Source organism: Oryzias melastigma, linkage group LG9 (assembly GCF_002922805.2).
Source record: "Oryzias melastigma strain HK-1 linkage group LG9, ASM292280v2, whole genome shotgun sequence".
Classification (NCBI taxonomy): Eukaryota; Metazoa; Chordata; class Actinopteri; order Beloniformes; family Adrianichthyidae; genus Oryzias; species Oryzias melastigma.
The window spans coordinates 708,176-727,488 of NC_050520.1; the positions used below are offsets into that span (position 1 = coordinate 708,176).

The 19,313-nt window shown below is 47.2% G+C and overlaps 1 protein-coding gene across 1 annotated transcript in view; it reads right to left on the minus strand.

Moving 5' to 3' along the window:
• The window catches only part of slc4a4a (solute carrier family 4 member 4a), a gene marked incomplete in the record, with an annotated part of 47,842 nt that overhangs the window by 6,508 nt on the left and 22,021 nt on the right, over window positions 1–19,313 (minus strand). Inside the window, 17 exon segments of the mRNA XM_024257978.1 lie at window positions 1,407–1,562; window positions 1,949–2,122; window positions 2,609–2,677; window positions 3,163–3,235; window positions 5,734–5,912; window positions 5,983–6,144; window positions 6,216–6,329; window positions 6,776–6,961; window positions 7,216–7,283; window positions 7,593–7,867; window positions 9,101–9,234; window positions 9,312–9,486; window positions 10,161–10,271; window positions 12,411–12,565; window positions 14,118–14,205; window positions 14,766–14,923; window positions 16,801–16,877. Of these exon segments, the coding sequence (XP_024113746.1) occupies window positions 1,407–1,562; window positions 1,949–2,122; window positions 2,609–2,677; window positions 3,163–3,235; window positions 5,734–5,912; window positions 5,983–6,144; window positions 6,216–6,329; window positions 6,776–6,961; window positions 7,216–7,283; window positions 7,593–7,867; window positions 9,101–9,234; window positions 9,312–9,486; window positions 10,161–10,271; window positions 12,411–12,565; window positions 14,118–14,205; window positions 14,766–14,923; window positions 16,801–16,877 (2,354 nt within the window).

Here is a 19,313-nt window from a genome sequence, read left to right on the forward strand (position 1 = left end):
TCAGACCGGGCCATACCGAGCCAGACCGGGCCATACCGGGTCAGACCGGGTCTGACCGGGCCATACCGGGTCAGACTAGGTCAGACCAGGTCAGACCAGCTCCTGACAGACCAGGCCAGAACAGGTCAGACTGGGCCATACCGGGTCAGACCGGGCCATACCGGGCCAGACCTGGTCAGACCGGGCCATACCGAGCCAGACCGGGTCTGACCGGGCCATACCGGGTCAGACCAGGTCAGACCAGGTCAGACCAGCTCCTGACAGACCAGGCCAGAACAGGTCAGACTGGGCCATACCAGTGTCTACCGGGCCATACCGGGTCAGACCAGGTCAGACTGGGTCAGACCCGAGCCTACCGGGCCATACCCAGCCAGACCTGGTCAGACCGGGTCATACCGGGTCATACCGGGCCATACCAGGCCATACCAGGTCAGACTGGGCCATACCGGGTCAGACGGGGTCCGACCGGGTCAGACCCGGTCTGACCAGCTCCTGACAGACCAGGCCAGAACAGGTCAGACTGGGCCATACCAGAGTCTACTGGGACAGACCAGACCAGACCAGGTCAGACCGGGCCATACCGGGTCAGACCAGGTCAGACCGGGACGCTGCTCTTCATCACCAGCATGTTGACCTCTGGCAGCTGAACTTCAGACAATCCTCTCTGTTCAACAGCTGGTATGAGACTCCGCCCCTTCCTGTGAAGTCTCACCTAAAGGGTGGTCTGGCCCCCCACCTAAACACCTCCCTCATGTCTTCTACTCCCTGTAACACCTGGATGGGTTGGAGCTAGCGGAGCTAACTCTAGCAGGTGTCAGGTTTCCTCTGCTGTGTGGGCGGAGCTCTGATTCTGAGACCTCAGCATTTCTACCTGAAGGGGGCTGGAAAAGGGGCGGGGTTAGCCTTTACTCTTCGTTGTTGCAGGCTTCTTCACCTGGAGGTCTAAGGAGCTCTGGTTCTGCTCAGGTCTGAGCTTTGAGGTCCAGATGGACCGGTCCACCTGGACGATAGAGCTGCACAGGTACCAGCCAGAAACCCACTGGACCCCCCATGAGCAGAGACTTCCTCTGGAGTAGATGTGGGGGAGTGTTCTGCAGGTCTGTCCAGGTGGTTCAGAAACACCTGCTGACATGAAACCAGCATCCATGAACGACAGGACCTCCTTTAGGAGCTCCAGAGGGAACCTCAGAACTCTTCAGGCTAAAGAACCGAGAAGTTCATCTGTGAATCGACCTCCCGTCTTTGGTTTTATGGGAGGAGGCCGTAATAAATCCAAACGCTTCATTTCTCTCTAGAATCAAAACCCCACATTGTGATGCTCCTGCCGCCATGCTTCACAGCTACAACGGTGTTTTAGGAAGAAATGTCCCAGAGCGCATCAGAACCAAACATTTAAGAAGCCTTACATCTTCAGCGTCGCTGTCCAGGCTGCCCAGCTTCTTCTTCTTCTCGTCCTCCTTCTTCTTCTTGTCCTTCTCTGGAATCACGTCATCCAGGAAGCTGAGGTCGTGTTGGGAGAACATGTAATCCATGGCTTTCCTCACAGCGACCAGAGCCAGGATCTGCACACAGGACGTGAACAAGACAGCTTCAAGTTTTCTTAGTTAATGTCAACATCTACACTCAGCTTTACGCCTCCTCTGATGGAAATGGAATTCTGAGATCCCACAGTTGATTACCTGATCCTCAGATGAATCTGCTGCTTACAGCTGCGTTTCTCTCAGAATCATCACATTTTCATTTGGAGAAAATGTTTTTTTTTCACAAAGATTTTTGCTGCTTTATTGATGATCAGAAACAGATTCAGAAAAAAAATCTATTCTTAGTTTTTTTGGTTTTGAAAGTCGAACAAAGAAGCAGAAATTCCTCCGTGAAGATGTTTTTTCCAGAGCGGATCTGTCGTCCCTGAACAGCCTGTTAGCATGAAACCACAGTGTCCTCCTCTTACCATGACGGGGAAGATGATGGCGGCCACCGTGGACTTGAGGATCCACAGCAGAGCCAAGCAGAGCACCTGGATGAAGGTGAAGAGGTGCACCTTCCTGAGAGGAACGTGTCGCAGGTAGATCAGGTCCGGCTGGTGTTTGGCCGGCATCAGCAGCAGCTTCAGGCGGTCCATGAACTGAAACACAGAAACCAGTGAAGAAGAAGGAAGCTGACCGGCAGGTCTGGATGAAGCTGAAGCTGAAGCTGCAGGTGGAGGTGATGGGGAGCAGGAAGTCCATATAGTCACATGATCAATCTCTGGGTCTGAATCATCACTAAAATAGACTTCTCTTTCAAAATAATCTTAGAGGCTCATTTAGCATTTCTGTTAGCATCCCCACCTCCTTTTAAAGCTTTAACCAAAACCTTTTCAGTCTGTTTAGGGTAGAAATCACGTTAGTGTTTTTGTTGTTGTGTAACTTTGTTGTGGAGTCAGAGAAACACAAACATCTCCTGATCCTGACGTGTACAGACAGTGTGGAGAATAATCCTGTAAAAGTCTTCAGTCAAACTGTTTGTTTTGAGTCAAATGTAAGAAAAGACAAAAAACTTCAATCAGAAAAATGTTTCCAGATCTTCATAAACCATCTCAGATCAGGAGAAACGCAAGGAGAATATTCACCTGCACGCCGTTCAGAGAGGCCACGCCCATGTAGAGGAAGACGCCGTAGAGCACGGGCATGGGGATGAACTGGGAGGAACAGAGAATGAGGAACCAGAATCAGACTGAAACGGTCCAAACGCTGACGTTCTAGAGCTCTCAGGCAGACCGGTCCGATGAACCCGAGCTTCAACCCAGCAATAGCTAGGATAGGCTCCAGCAGCGGGATGCAGCGAGGTCAGAAAATGGATGGAGGTTAGAAACGTCTGGAGGTGTTCTGCAGACGCTTCCTTCCCCGTTTGGTTTGGTCTGTAGCTTCAGTTAAACTATAATTCCTTCTTCTGTGGTCGGAGCATCAAGCTGAGGATCTGTTGGAGCCTCAAGTTCCTTATGACCGTTTTGCTCTCTAAACCCAAAGTGTTCACCAAACATAAAACCTCGTTCTTCATTTCAGACCCAAAATGTTCATGGAGACAACTCTGTCCGGTTCTGACTGAAGGTGAACCGGATCTTTATCCAGAACAACGGCCTGTTCCAGAGCTCTCAGGTTACCAGACACGTTCGGACCGGATTACCTTCAAGATGGGAGACATGAAGACGGACAGGCCGGTCAGGATGAAGACGAACACGCCGGTGACCCTCTGCTCCCTGCAGACAGAACACGAGGAACGTCAGAGCCAACAGAACCACCGAGGTTCTCCCCTTCTGACGTCTGTGAAGCGGGATGGCCCGGTTCTCCTGGAGGTCCAACTCCAGCGTCTGAGACGGGTTCACAGCTGCATCTGTTTTCTCAGCTGAAGGTCGACGCTGGAGTCACGCTGAGGTGAAGCTCCATCACACAGAAACATGTTAGTATCTGTTATTAACATCAAAGGAGGAGAACATCAGTGCGGGACCCGGAAACGGTTCTGAAGGGGGACCAGAGGACCTCCTTTGGCTGTTGAAGCCTCTGAGGGTGTCAGGAGGTCTCCATGGAGGGGCTGGTCCACAGTGTGCAGACGGTTTATGAGGGAGGAAGATAAACATGACATCACACTTCCACCACGACAGAAACCTCGGACGGTTTCATCGGGTCAACTCTTCTGGACTGAGTGAGAACGGAACAGCAGCTTCACACAGGAGAACCTCCAAGACTGAGAACACTGTTCTGCAGGTTCTGTGGGTTTTCTGTGGCTTCTGTCAGGTTTCAAAGTTTCTGTTTCAGTCATTTTCACTGCAGCTGGTTCAGTTTTACTTTAATTCATTTGTCTCTGATTTTTCTAACATTTTTATGTAATGAAGCTGATTTTTGACGATAAACCAAATTCCAATTTGATACAAAAACCAGCAACCAAACAGACTCTGAACAAACACCCATCACCAGGAGGTTTCTCCCAAAGTTCTGGTCCTGTACCAGAGACTTCAGAGCTTGAAGGTCCAGCTCAGTATCTTTACTGTTCCTGCACTTTTCTGGACTGAGAGGATTGAGGTTCTGCAGGAACGGTCTAATCCCAATCGTCATTTTCAAAAGGCTGATTCTCTGGATGAGGGCTAGTCGTGATAATAAATCTATACTGGATCCACAATAGATCCTTATGGATCCTTAATATATATAGCAGACCCATAATAGATCCATAATAGGTCCATAAGAGATCTATAAGAGATCCCTAATAGATCCATAAGAGATCTATAAGAGATCCCTAATAGATCCATAATAGCGAACTTTTTTAATTACTTTATCAGACACACGTTTTAAGTCGTATAGACTCCGCCTCAGTGACCATCAGCTGTTTATACACGTCACCCACCTGGTGACGACTCTGATGAAGACAGAACGTCTCCGTCAAAACGTGTCAGGTACGACTTAAAATGCGTCTGATAACAAAGTAAATAAGTTATATATCCTACAGACACTAAGAACTTTATCACATTATCCATAAAAGATCCATAACAGATCCATAACGGATCCATAACGGATCCATAACAGATCCATAATAGATCCATAATAGATCCATAAAAGATCCATAACGGATCCATAACAGATCCATAACAGATCCATAATAGATCCATAACAGATCCATAACAGATCCATAACAGATCCATAACAGATCCATAATAGATCCATAAAAGATCCATAACAGATCCATAACAGATCCATAACGGATCCATAACAGATCCATAACAGATCCATAACAGATCCATAACAGATCCATAATAGATCCATAAAAGATCCATTACAGGTCCATAACAGATCCATAATAGATCCATAATAGATCCATAAAAGATCCATAACAGATCCATAATAGATCCATAATAGATCCATAATAGATCCATAAAAGATCCATAACAGATCCATAACAGATCCACCTTTGCCAGTGTTTTTGATCGTAGAAGCTAGCAGGTGTAAGCTGCTTAATCTTCTCAGATCTTGAAGGATTCTTACTTTCAGATACTCTTTACTGCTCAAGTCACTCAGATTATATTAAACTCTAAGTAAAGTCAGAGGTCATGACCTTTGGTTTGTAAACATTCATGTTATAAACCAATAAAAAAACTCAATCTGAGATTTGAAAGAAAGCAGGAAGTGATAAATAAAGCTGGACATCGTCTGCAAAGAAAACAGAAGAACTTTCATGAGAAGAATCGCAAAGTGAAATATGATCCGTTATTCCCTAAAAGCAGGAGTTTCTTTCAGGAGACCAAACTCTGCAGCTGTGACGTGTTCCTGGTTTTAGAGTCTTTGGGTCAGAATATTGTTGAATGGTTGAAGATTTCTTCATCCTCTGTCCTTCTCGACAGACCAACAGAAGTTTACTTTTCCTGACTCAACATTAAAATGAATCTGATACGTTTCAGAATATCAGATTTATGACAGAATTAAGGAAATCTTTACCGGGAAGAGAGATTTGTCCAATTAGATGAAAACTGGTCTGAGATTGGGGCGTGTGCTCATTAACTGACATATGACTGTGAGCTCCTAACGGTCAAAGTGGGCGTGGTCATGGACCAGCAGGTAAGTTCCCCTTTCGTATAGGGGGGTTTCTATCCAGTCTAATTCTGTTAAAAAGGTAATAACTAAACCAGAGGGTCACATGACCACGGGGTTGACCATGTGCCTCCAACCCAAACCCGGCTGAAGGAGAACACCAGCAGGAAGCTCCTCCTACCTCACGCCCAGGAACTTGGGCTGCTCTCCGGGAGCCGACGTTTCCGTCTCCATCTTCAGACTGTCGATGTGAGCGATGGAGATGACGGTGGCGGCGACGTACCACGGCAGACCCATGAAGGAGCAGACCACCAACAGCACCGACACCCAGAACAGGTCCAGGTGGTACCCCGCTCCTTTCTGGAGCAGAGCAGACGCAGAGGCTGTGATGACGGACGCAGACGCTGAACGCTGCTCGCCACGACCTCACCTTCAGCTTGTGCTCCTTCCTGTTGACGATCACAGCCGTGATCTGCTGGTCCATGAACAGCAGGATGGTGACCAGCAGAGCAGGAATGGACGCCGCCAGGTACACCCACCAGGGGTTTCCTCCAAACGGGGGCACAAACCAGCCCCGGTTTGGGCTGGTTGGCTGAGCAGAGAGCAGAACTTCAGGCTGGACGGCTGTTCCTCTCAGACACGGCCAGAACTTCATGGACTCACCTTGAACTCGGTTGGCACGATGAGTTTGGGAGTTTCCACCCCCACCAGCATATCGACTCCACAGAAGATGAGGATGGCCAGGATGATGGCGAAGTCACTGATGAGTTTCCTCACCTGGATGGAGAAACCAGACCTCCTTCAGTTTCAGCGCTTAAGCTGTCTGTTCTGCAGAAAAGTGTCCGCTTCTTGCAAGAGAATCTGGCTACAGAGAAAAAATATGTCACCCGAGAAAATAATAGCTGGAAGTCCCTCCCCCCGCCAGAGCTGGGCGCAAAAACATTTGGTTTTAAATGTTCAACCTTTTTTCCTGTTTCTTCTCTCTTTTATCAGCCCTTTTCGCGGCTCCGATCAGCCGATTCATGGAGGAACAAACTGTTACAGTTTACTCTCATCCAAAAGCATAAGAGCTGATAGTTCTGAAAAAGTTTCAAAATATCCTTTTGAAAGGGTTTCCTAAAGTTTACGACTTTCACTTCCGGCTACAGATTGATCCTGAAACCGTCTTGCGCGTGTCCGGAGGCCTCTCGGTTCTTGACCCGGTCGGGTTTGTCGGGACTCACTGTGGTGGGGAAGAAGGGGCTGGTTTTGAACTTCTTCAGAGCCATGGAGCAGGTGTAGGTACCGAAGAAAAGGATGAAGGACATGAGGGTGATGTCCGGGACGAACTCGCAGGCTTTTCCCACCAACTCGCCCTTGTACTTCAGGCAGTCCGTCTTTGAGAGGGACGACCACGTGGCGTTCAGCGGCTGCACACAGAGACAAACCGCCTTCTCAGACCTCAGAGTTCAGCTCAGAAGATACAGACCTCCATCATCATGACTCTTCTCTTCTGGGAAACGATTACAGGTTTTCCCGAAAGACTAAAGTCCGGCACATCTGACAATGTGTAGCCAGACGGAGTCCAGTCATCCTCACACAGCGAAAGGCTTAACTCACACCACAACCCTCATGGATCATTAACCGCCATTCCCGCTCCGCGCCGACCTTCTTGGACACTCACCAGGCCGGTGTTGTTCCAGTACCAGATGGACATGCTTTCTGAGGACTCGAGGGTCCCTGTTTCGTTTTCTGCAACATGCAAACAGAGTTTGGGATGAAGGTGGCGCTCAAAGACCTGCTCTGGAAAAGTTGTCATTCCTCTGACTCAGAAACCAAACGATTCCACAGAAAATGAGAATCTATACAAATTCAATCATAAAACAACCAAATTCCAGAGTGGATGGGCTTAAAACAGCCAAAACAAAACTTCTCAAAGTGCTTTTCTCCACCAGAGGTCAGCATGTGACCCTGCTAAACCCCCCCATGATGAAACAGATTCTAGAGAAATGTCTTCATCTCAGACCGCGAGATGTTTTCCAGTCCAGACACACGGATCACCTGTGATGGTGGGCGTCATGCAGAGACAGTCGTAATGAGTGACGTCGTCCAGCCTGTAGTCAGAGTTGATGGGGTAGTGGTGAGACAGCTTCAGCATCTTCTTGAAGGCGTCGTAGATGAAGATGAAGCTGATGAGGCAGGAGAAGCCCTCCTCTGTGAAGCGAGTGAAGTATTTCACCAGGAAGCTGGCGTCCGTGGCCACCAGCGCCAGGCAGAAGAACGCCGACCACAAGCCGATCCACAGCCGGAACTCCATGTAGTCGAAGTCGTTTTCTCTGAGGACAGGAAGAGGCGGGAGACGGTGAACACTGCAGGGATAACCGTTCGGAAGTGCACCCTGACGGCCAGCAGGGGGCAGTTATGGTCTGAGAACGGGATTGTGGGGGTTTGGGATGAAAACAGAAGTTTGTTTACTTTTACAAATCCACTTCCTGTTTATGACTTTAGAGTCTTTGGGTGTGTCCAAATTCAGGTGAAGCATCCTTCAGAGGCCGCGGCCTTCCCGGTCGACGGTGGCTGGGTCCTTGGTAGACCGGATGGACCAGATGTTAGCGGCTGCGAATCTGGACGGGTCAAGCCTGGAGATAATTCCAGCATCGGCGAATGTCCTGTCGCCTAGCAACCACGAGTCCCGATATGACAGGTGTAGTAAATCATGGAGTTATTTGGAACTGGATCAGATGATTCACCGTCTGTAATGCTTCACTTTTCAGTAAATCTCCGGGTTCTACCGCAATGCATCTTGGGATATGGGCAGTATGGAAGGATACACCAGATCCATCCTTCAAATCGAGGACAAAAGAAGGCCGTATTTGAAGGAGTCATTAAATTTGGACTGCACTTGTCGCGGCTCTGTGACGTAAGCAGCTGACAAGTTCAGCTAAAGAAGGACGCAGCACCTGAATGTGTAACAGCAGCACTTCCTGTTTCACAGGAAGTTTAAAAGACACGACAAAACTACGTTTCCAGCTAACAACCGACAAAGAACCAAACAAAATCCTGAGTTTAGAGGATGAAGAGTTTCCGTTTTACGGATTCCTCTGAGCATTAGATTTGAACATTTGACACCGGAGCTTTGGTTCCAGTGTTGATGCTCCATCGACAATCGTAACACTTGAACCATTTAACACACTTCAACAGAACATGCTGGAATCACATTAGTTGTATAAATAGTTGAAGAGTTCTGGTAGCTTGTGGGATATTTTGCTATTGCTAAAGGGTTCATCCTTCAACACCAGAACTTTAGCTCTAATGTTGATGGTTTTTAAACAACCTTAACTCTCGACCATTTATGCATTTCACATTATTTTATATCATCCTGAAGCAGAGGAACAGCTTTGTGCTGCCATGCATCACTTTACTGTAGTGAATCAGCGATCGGCACAAAGCTGCTTTTTCCTGTCAGAATCAGCTGGTTGCATGAACGGTTATGGTTACGGTAGCTTAGACAGCGTGTGTCATGCAGCAGTTAAAGGGTTAAAGTGTCGTCAGGAGTCCAATAGACCAACCTGCTGAAGTTGAAGAGCAGCCGCTCAAACACCAGAACCGGACCGGTGCTGCTGAGGATGGTCAGAGGCTGACCCGCCAGCAGACAGAAGACTCCGCCGGCGATGGCCGTGCCCAGAAAACTCTCCAGCACCCCCTGCACAGAGCCACCGGTTCCTCAGACACACTCAGACGGGCCGCGGGGGCGTCGGGGCGCGTCAGTCCCCGCCTCACCTGCATGTTCTCAGTGGCGTCCCCCAGTAGGCCGCCGAAGGTGATGGCGTTGGTGACGGTTCCCAGGTAAATGAAGAGAATGGCTGACAGGGCCTGGATGTGGAAGGCGTCGGTGAAGTCGCTGATGAAGAACGGCGCTTTTCTCTTGATGTCCAGAATGAGACCGCCACAAAACCTGCGGCGGATGAGGGCGTCGGTCAGGACCGTTAAAGACAGCAAAGACTAAAGAAAGTCTGAAACCTTTAGAGACTGACAGGAAAAACTTCTGGATTTAAAAGTCAAAGAAGTTTGGAAAGCAAAAGCTACAAAGATAAACGCTGCAAAACGTTCTGAACTGTTTTTTATTTCAATCTTAAATTCATCAAAAGTTTTTGGATTCCTGGATGGAAATTTATCATAACCAACCAGAGCTCATTTTGCTTTAGCAGCATGGAAACAGTTTAAACTGAACCTGAACTTTCTAACAGAAACCAAAAGAGATTCCTTCATAATCTGTCCCAGCGCAAGACTCACTGAAACACACTGAAGCTCCGCCTACAGCAGAAGATTCGCTAAAACACACTGAAGCTCCGCCCACAGCAGAAAATTCACTGAAACACACTGAAGCTCCGCCCATAGCAGAAGATACACTGAAAAACACTGAAGCTCCGCCCACAGTAGAAGATTCACAGAAACACACTGAAGCTCCGCCCACAGTAGAAGATACACTGAAAAACACTGAAGCTCCGCCCACAGTAGAAGATACACTGAAAAACACTGAAGCTCCGCCCACAGCAGAAGATACACTGAAACACACTGAAGCTCCACCCACAGCAGAAGATTCACTGAAGCACTGTCAGATGTTCTTACCTCCCAGTCTTCTCCAGCTCGTCCCCCACGGCGTGGCCCCCTCCTCCGTGACCCCCGTCATGAGGCATGTCTCCGTTCATCTGAGAGTCTCCTCCAGCGTACATGTTCTTCCTGTAAGACCAGAACTTCTTCATGTTGATCATGTCACACTAATCCAGTCATTCACGTCAACTGTGGGGTTGCTGGTGGTGACCTGCAGTTACTCAACAAATAAAACTCTGCACCCACCCCCCACCCCCCATCATGCATTAGGAGATTAAATAGCCGGATTGATAAGGGCTCTGACACGAAACGTGGTCATTTACTGCTTCAGCTTCATGTTAAACCTGTGTTTCCTAATCAAAATAAATAAAAAATAGCTTCTTTCCAAAAGCAGTATCCATATTAAACTCCAACTCACATAGATAACTGCTCATCATGCTGTACAGTACATGTTCATATATTTATATACTGCTGATGTACATATGCATATGTAAATCTGGTTATTTAAATGCTCGCTTTTTTGCACATCCATAATGTACATATATGCTCATAGTCTTATATGGCACAGTTCATTGTATATATTTTTCTACATATTTTTTATACTTTATATCGTATTTTTATATTATGTTCTGTATTTTTTATGCCACTTACACTGAAACGGTTGCTGCAATTTCATTGTCCTTGTGATAATGACAATAAAGGTCTATCTATCGGGCTGCACGGTGGCGCAGTGGTTAGCGCTCTTGCCTCACAGCGAGAAGGCCCCGGTTCGACTCCCGGCTGGGACCTTTCTGTGTGGAGTTTGCATGTTCTCCCCGTGCATGCGTGGGTTTTCACCGGGGACTCCGGCTTCCTCCCACCGTCCAAAAACATGCTTCATAGGTTCATTGGTGACTCTAAATTGCCCCTAGGTGTGAATGTGAGAGTGGATGTGTGTGATTGAGGCCCTGAGACAGACTGGAGACCTGTCCAGGGTGAACCCCGCCTTCGCCCTTCAGTAGCTGGGATAGGCACCCCCGCGACCCAGAAAGGGACAAAGCGGTCAAGAAAATGGATGGATGGATGGTCTATCTATCTATCTATCTATCTATCAAACAGTGGAGCAGCTGAGCCTGCAGCTGAATCAGAACCTGCAGATGAACCTGAACCTGCAGCTGAACCTGCAGTAGAATCAGAACCTGCAGCTGAATCTGAATCAGAACCTGCAGCTGAATCAGAACCTCCAGCTGAATCAGAACCTGCAGCTGAATCAGAACCTGCAGCTGAACCTGCAGCAGCTGCTGCGGCCTCGGTGTGCCGCTGATTTTTTTAAGAGCAGATTTTTTAATGAAATGAAAAACAAAAAAAGGTTTCCAAAGTTAATTTTTTTATTACAGGCCACCGTGTTCTGTGCCCTGATTGGCTGTTCACCCTGCCAATCAATCTCCTCCTAGCTTTCTAAATCTACATAAACTTTCAACCGTGATCAGATCTTTGTTTGTACTCTGTAATCCTTCATTTATTTTCTATGAAGGTTTGAACTTTGAGAGTTTAAACGAGACAGAAAAGTGTGAAAATGTTCACGTCTGTCTGAGAGACGTTTTACAGCCTTAGAACATCTAGAATTATTCATAAAGATGAATACTTTCATCTATTTTAAGTTATTTTTGGATTATGACTTTAGTGATACAGGAGGAAACAGCATGAAGACCCCGTCGTCTCCGCTGATAAACACATGCCGCCGTTTCAAAGACGCAGTCATTCTGTCCTCTTACAGCTCTAATTAGCAGAAACTCTGAGGCTGGTGATTTTATTCCACCAATCAGATGATGTTGCAGTGGTAACTCAGCCCCTCCCACAGCCAGCTGATTCTGAATCTGTGGATTTGTGGCTGCAGAGAGAAGTTCTCTTTTTCTGCTTCTGTTTTTCCTTTCATTTTAAAATGTGACGCATTGAAATCCAAAGTTTGAAAGTATTTTAGAGTTTGGTGGACCGTGTCAGAATGACCTGACCATGTGACGAGTCTGCAGGCTGAGTGACGATTCAAACACATCCACAAGCCCCAAACCTTCTATCTGTTCTAGATGTTTTCTTTGACATAAGTGACATCTGTAACAGTATCTCTGTTTTAAGGTGAACACATTGTGTGCAGTTACCATGGCGACAGTGTCATTGACTTCATGTGGAGATGGATTCATGGATTTGTGTTGTGTTTGTTCGAATGCTTTAGGCAGAATGAAGGAGCATCCTTCAGATTCTGGTCGCAAACACATGATCATGGGTACGGACCTTTTATCAGAGGAGGGGAGGCTTTTGGGGGGCTCTATCCTGATGGTGGGGTCCCACTCCCCCGGAGGAAGCACGATCACCTCGTCCAGGAACTCGTCGATCCCAGCCAGCAGGTCCTGCCTGTCCTTGGCCTTGTAGGCTATGTCATGAAAGACCTGCGCTCACACACAAAGAGGAGTCAGCAGCGCAGCACGCAGGCCCGGCGGCCAGCCAACCGTGACATCCGATTACCCAATGAGGGAGGAGTGACATCATACCAGCACCACGCATGAATGACCAAACCCATCAAATCAACCCAAAAACTCAGAGGACCGTCACAGTGTTCATTTAATCAGCCGACCAGCGGACAGAGTTTCAGTCCACAGTCTGGGTCCAGACCGGAAACCTGGACCGGGAACCGAGAGCAGAACTCTGAGACAGCGGGCTTCAGTCGGGCCCGAACGTCTCTTTTGGCATCATCACTGAACAGGGATCAGCGGTCAGATGCTGACTCATGAAAGGTTCTGCACCTCTGAAACATGAAAACAATCTGCAGGAGCTTCAGCAGATCAGCCGTCATGCCTGGTGTCCTACATCTGATCCGCTTTGGTGCTTTCTGTCACTGTTTGGATGGTAGCTCCGCCCCCTGAATACTGTCTAATGGTCCAACACATTCTCACTCCCATGTCATCACATACTGACGTTTGGTTAAGGACCCCTCCCCTTGGGACTCCAGTTATGGGTGTCCAAAAATCGCCGTTTTTGATGTGCTGGCTGTTCATAAAATCAAGGATCTGCAACTCTCTGGATACTCGGGACGTGGACTGGACCTCGGGACTTGGACTGGACCTCGGGACGTGGACTGGACCTCGGGACGTGGACTGGACCTCGGGACGTGGACTTGTTCTCGGGACGCGGACTGGTCCTCGGGACACGGACTGAACCTCGGGACGCGCACTGGACCTCGGGACATGGACTGGATCTTGGGATGCAGTACCGGACGCGCACTGGACCTCGGGACATGGACTGGATCTTGGGATGCAGTACCGGACGCGCACTGGACCTCGGGACTTGGACTGGATCTTGGGATGCAGTACCGTGGACTGGACCTCGGGACGTGGACGGGACGTGGACTGGACGTCGGGACGCGGCGGGTACCGGTACCTTCACCCATACCAATACCCTAACCCCACAATGGACACGATACCAAACTAGAACTGGTACCGGGTTAGGGACCGGTTCCAGTTCACAGCCTGGAGGTTGGGATCCGTGGTTTTATGGGGGCACCACGTCCAAAAATAACAAGTTGGGGACACCCAACACAGTTTTTGACACGGAGGGGTCCCTCACCAAACCTCAATTTGTGACGAGTTGGGAGTGAGAATGTGTTGAATAGTCGGAGCTGCTCAGCACCGTTTAGGGAACCTGTAATTGAGTTTAGATCAGAGAAGGGGTTCTAGCTGGTGTTCGCTGCAACATCTCCAACCAGAGCTCCAGACCCCACGCAGCATCTGGCGAGCCCAGCCAAACTTTGGAGGGAAGTTCAATCATGACAATCACCTCTGGCTGTCTCTGGAGCCACCGTGACTTTCACACCTGAGATCAACCTGTCTGAGCTTGAGAGAGACTGCCAGAGGATGGAGGGGGAGGAGCCTGAACTGCTCTGCAAACATTCCCGCCTCCATCCCAGCAGATCTCCTCCATCAGAAGGATGTGGAAAAGCCAAACCTCGTCTGACATCAGCGTGGCGATGGCTCTGCCGATCTCGTGGTAGGACTTGGCTTTGCCTTTGGGTCCCAGCAGAATGAAAAGGAACCTGAAAGAGAGCAGAGTTGGTTTCTGAGCACGCTCAGTGATGAGGCTGAAAAGATGCAGTAAAACTTGATCAGGTTATGAGAAGCAGAAACACTGGAAGAGGATGAACTGAAAACTCCTCTTTTAGGTAGATTTGACATGTTCTGTTTTAATCTGATTTTAATATTAATTCATTTGATTTATTTTGACTGTATTGGTGGGATGTGTATTTGAGTTTGACTTTACTTGTTCTCACCGTCTTTTTATTATGATTTCTATTTTTAATTATTATTTTTCTATTAATTATTTGAAGCACTGAGCTGCATTTTAGCTGGATGACTGCTATATAAATGAGAGTACTATATAAATGAGAGTACTATATAAATAAGAGTACTATATAAATGAGAGTACTATATAAATAAGAGTACTATATAAATGAGAGTACTATATAAATGAGAGTACTATATAAATAAGTGTACTATATAAATGAGAGTACGATATAAATGAGAGTACTATATAAATGAGAGTAATATATAAATGAGAGTACTATAATCAAAGTAGAATCTGAATTCGTTTGAGTACCTTGTGGGAACAGGAACCTCGGTCAGGGCGCCCAGCATCACGGCCTGCGACAGACGAACAAACGCCACGAAGGGAGCGTCCAGGAAGTCCACCTCCCCCACCAGCACATTGGAGGCTTCGGCGTCTCTGGGCAACTTCTTCATGAACTTGTTCCTCAGCTGGAAGCAGAAAGGACATCCTTAAATGTTACCCTCACAGCAGGAAGTTGGGGAGCACAGATCCACGGCGTCTAACGGGATGTAAATACCAAACCACAAGGACATCCTCATGAGACGCCGTTTTTCTCCCTGACAAGTTCAGACAGGAGTCGTGAAAGTGGTCCTGTGTCCTGAGGACTCTCCAGGTTTTCAAAGCCTCGGTCCAGATGAGTTCATCTTGATCCCGATTGATGGGCCTCGAGTTCTGCTCGCACCATCAACCAGAACTGTTCATGAATCGTCTCCTGGTCCACCTCCTTCTTCCAGACCTTTAACTGTCACAGCGAACCCATACAGCACCAGACTCCTCAGAACCAGGATCTGGACCAGCTCCACAGACCGGCCTCAGCCCGGTTCTCTTAATCTGAGGGTGGATCTCTGAACTAGATCAGAGATCTGCTGGATCAAACTCATGGACGGTTGGATGTTTGCTTCTTCAGTGAATTTAGTTGATAAAGGAATCCGTCCCAGAAGGAGCCGGCCTGCTGTCTCCTCTGAAGACTCCTTCAGGAATCTCCTCTTCATCGCTGGAGACACTAATGAAGACTTTATGAAGGTTTATAGGTCTGACCTTCACACACTCTCAGTCCATCTTCCCTCACAGATTTCTGCAGCGCCTCAAGAACCTTCAGTTTCTCAGACTGAAGACGTCCAGGAGACACCAAGACGATGCAAACATTGAGGGCAGGATTCTGATGATGAATCTAAAGGGAAACCTTCAGCTTCCAGACCTTCTGGTCTCCAGGGAGGCTGCACCGGTACGGCTGGGATCTTTTGATGCTTGTCATGCGTTGGAAACCCTCCAGGTTCTGGATCCACGTTACTCATTAGCAGATGGTCTGCTGCGAGAGAGCCGCGGAGATAACGGCCAGGAAGACGTCTCAGGTCAAACTGATAAACACGTCTGTGGGCGGCACACGGCAATAAGGAAAGCGCCGGTGGAAATTCACCGGACCGCTTGTTGAGTCGACTTAGAAAAAAGAAACATTAGCTCAGATTTTGATCAAAGTCTCAAAAAGAGGCTGCTGCAGGTACGGCAGAGGGTTTAGGACAAATCTAGAGCATCAAACAGTGACTACAGAAATGCAGAACACGAGTTCCACTGTCGCCCATCACAAGGAAGTTTCCATCAGCACATTCTGACTAAACGCCATCAGAGACGGCGGCATCGTTTCGGTCCGACTCTCTGATGCAAACAGGATCAATGAGTTCTCATGCTGTGAACTCTTTTCTAAATCCTGATTCTTCTGTGTTAGTTCTCTCACAGCAGCTGCTCTCATATCTGTCCCAAAAACACAAAGTTTCACTGAAGCGCTGCTCCAGCTGATAAACACAAACCTGATCGTTTGGTGAAAAGACAGAGAATCTGATCCTCATTTCTGTTTCTATGTCAGACATCTTCAGGAGATTCCAACTGTTTCTGTTGTTTTCTCGCGTGTTTCATTTTGCTGTTTTATCTATAGTTCAAAATCAATGGTTATGATCGATAATTCGTATCATAAATCACAAGAATAGAAATCGGAAACTGCTGATAAAGCGGTTTACAGCCATGATCTGAACAGTCTGGAGGAATTTTTAACTTATTGCTGATTCTACAAACCTTTCAGTTGTCAAAATATGTATGTTTTCATATAAAGTATATAGTTTCAGTTCATTCTTGAATCATTTTCTAGAGTTTTCAGATTTTTCCATTTATTTCCTAAACTTTGATATAACATAACTGTAATCTAGATTTTACGTCCTGAGGTACATGTTAGATGTTGTATTGATTGATGGTTGATTGATTCCTGTATCGTACCCCCCCCCCGGCCAGAGCGCTCCGTTCTCCATGGACTCACCTGCTCCTTTTCCGGTTTGTCGGAGATGTCGTTCAGGCTGCTGGAGGCCAGGTTCCGGTGGGCGGTGGTGGGGCTGTCTGTGGTGAGAGAGCATCAGAACTTTTAGACCCACTTCACCGTCATGAGAACCACGGGGTGGAGGGGGCAGATGTCCTACAGACGACAGTAAAAGACTAAATCCTGACATTTCCAGGAGGATTTTTTCGTTTTCTTCGGTGGACTCGCGGGACAGTTGGAGAAAAGAATCCTTGGACTTCCGTTCAGACGGGAATGAGAGGGAGAACGTCCGCCCCGTGAGAGACACAGCAGGAATCGAACTCTGAATCAGTTTCACAAGATTTCTCCAGATTCTAGCACTGTGGGGACAAATGTTCTGACTGGTGGGTCACAAAGGGTCCTAAAACCTGACGGACGGGTCGGATCAGATGCTGAAGCGTTTTGGTACGACACCTCATGTGAGAAAGAAACAACAAAAACTGGATTTTTTTATTCTAAAACGGTGGTTTTTGTTCTTATTTTAGTGCTAACTGCACGTCTTTCAGAGAAAAAAAAACACACTTAGAAAAACGCTGTTTTTGTTGTGTTAGAATGATCAGAAAAATTACGGTCTGACTCAAAAAACACACGAACAACAAACCTTCCAACACAACATGAGTGTAAGATAACCTTCTGTGTTTGTGGTGCACCGTCTAAGGGGAGATACCAGCATTAAGCTAGGTTCACACTGGACGCAGAAGGTCCATGAAGCAGCGCGGGGCGGAGTGCGAGCGGCATCCGCGGAGGACCGCGGCGCTCCGCGCCTGGTGTAGACCACACCATAGGTTAACAAGGGCGCCGAATGGAAGCGGTCGTTTCACGCCGCTTTGCAGCACTTTCACGTCCAGTGTGAAGCAGACGTTACAGGGAAAAAAAACATGAATATGGATTATATATTATTCCAGTGTGGCGGGCCAGATTAAATGGTTACTGAGCCGCGTGTGGCCCGCGGGCCGGGGGCTGCTCACCCCTGTTCTAGTAGCTTCCATATTGGCTAAATTTCTGCTTTAGGAAATGTTGGTTTTCTTAGATATACACTTTTGTGACTTTTAATAATGGTAAAAACATCAAACATTAAACCGGATTAACGGATCGTCGCCTTTTGTCAAGATGGTCCAGATTTTAGACCAACCAGTCTTCCTGATCCAGTCCTCAGTGGGTGATGAGAACAGAAGGTCTCAGGAAGATCACGCTTCTCACTTCTGCTCGTCTTCAAACCAACATGCTATGTTTGTGTTTTCACGTTAAAATCCTGTTTTCAAACGTCTCCCTGTAGCTGATAGTCCTTTCCCGCCCTCAGGCCGTTGAACGTCATGAAACAAACACGCCTTTTAGCTGCAATACCACGCTTTGACAATAGATGGCGCACAGATGGAACATTTCACACAACAGTGATTCTCCTGATCCTTTCCGTACTTTCTATGGAATGTAGAAAATCAATCACACTTTCAGCGATAATTTTGGTATCAAGCTTTCAGATGGTTCTAACGCATAAACTTTCAGCTAGAGGCAGCATTCAAACTAGAAAATGCTCAGCAACCACTGGGTTTTTAGGGTAATTTGGCATTTAACTTGTTTTTTTAATTATGCTAACTGTTTTTGGCTAATGTAGACATGTTTCCATTTTTTTTTTTGGCTAATTTGGCATTTAGCTTTCAGCTTCAGCATTTTCAGCTAACTGCCACATTCAGCTTACAGAATTCACATTTGTATTAATGTAGGTAATGCTATGTAGCTAGTTTAGATTGTGTCTGACTTCCCTCCTTACTCAATAACACCCAACAGTTTATATAGAGCAGAACTTCTATATTCTGGAGTTTAATGTTCTTCGGATTCATGGTCACAAGTTTTTTCTCTTTTAACAACAAATATGGCATCCCAAAGTAAAAACCGAATAAATCTGAACATTTTACCGACTTTTCTGATCTGTGTTTTGATGAGGAAAACTTGGAGGATTTACATTTACTTTACATACTTTTATTTAAAATGCTAAATCATTCAAACACAATATATTGAGGTCTATAATTACCAGTCCAGCGAGCATTGATGGACCCTAGTTTTGTGCAGAGACTTCTGGGAAATTTCACTGGATTTTGGAATTATAGGTTGTGTCTGAATTCCCCCCCTAACCCCTAACTACTAAAAGACTGCATAGTGCGGGACTATATAATTGTCAGGATGAGCCTGGAGCTCCCCTCCTCCTGCCACCAGAGGGAGCTCTCCCTTCACTTCACCCCAGTACTCACCTGGAGCTTCCCTCACCTGTTTTCATTTATCCCATCAGTCCCTTATTATTTAACCTGCCCTTGTCCCACTCCTCACTGTGTATCCTCACTCCTTTCTACCTCACAGAGTCTCTGTCAACTTCTGAACCACTCTTTCCTGGCCTTATAATAAAAGTTGCACTTGGATCCCAACGCCTCGGCTGCCTCTGTGACAGAAGGATACACCGCACCAGGATCCAGCAACAAGGAAGC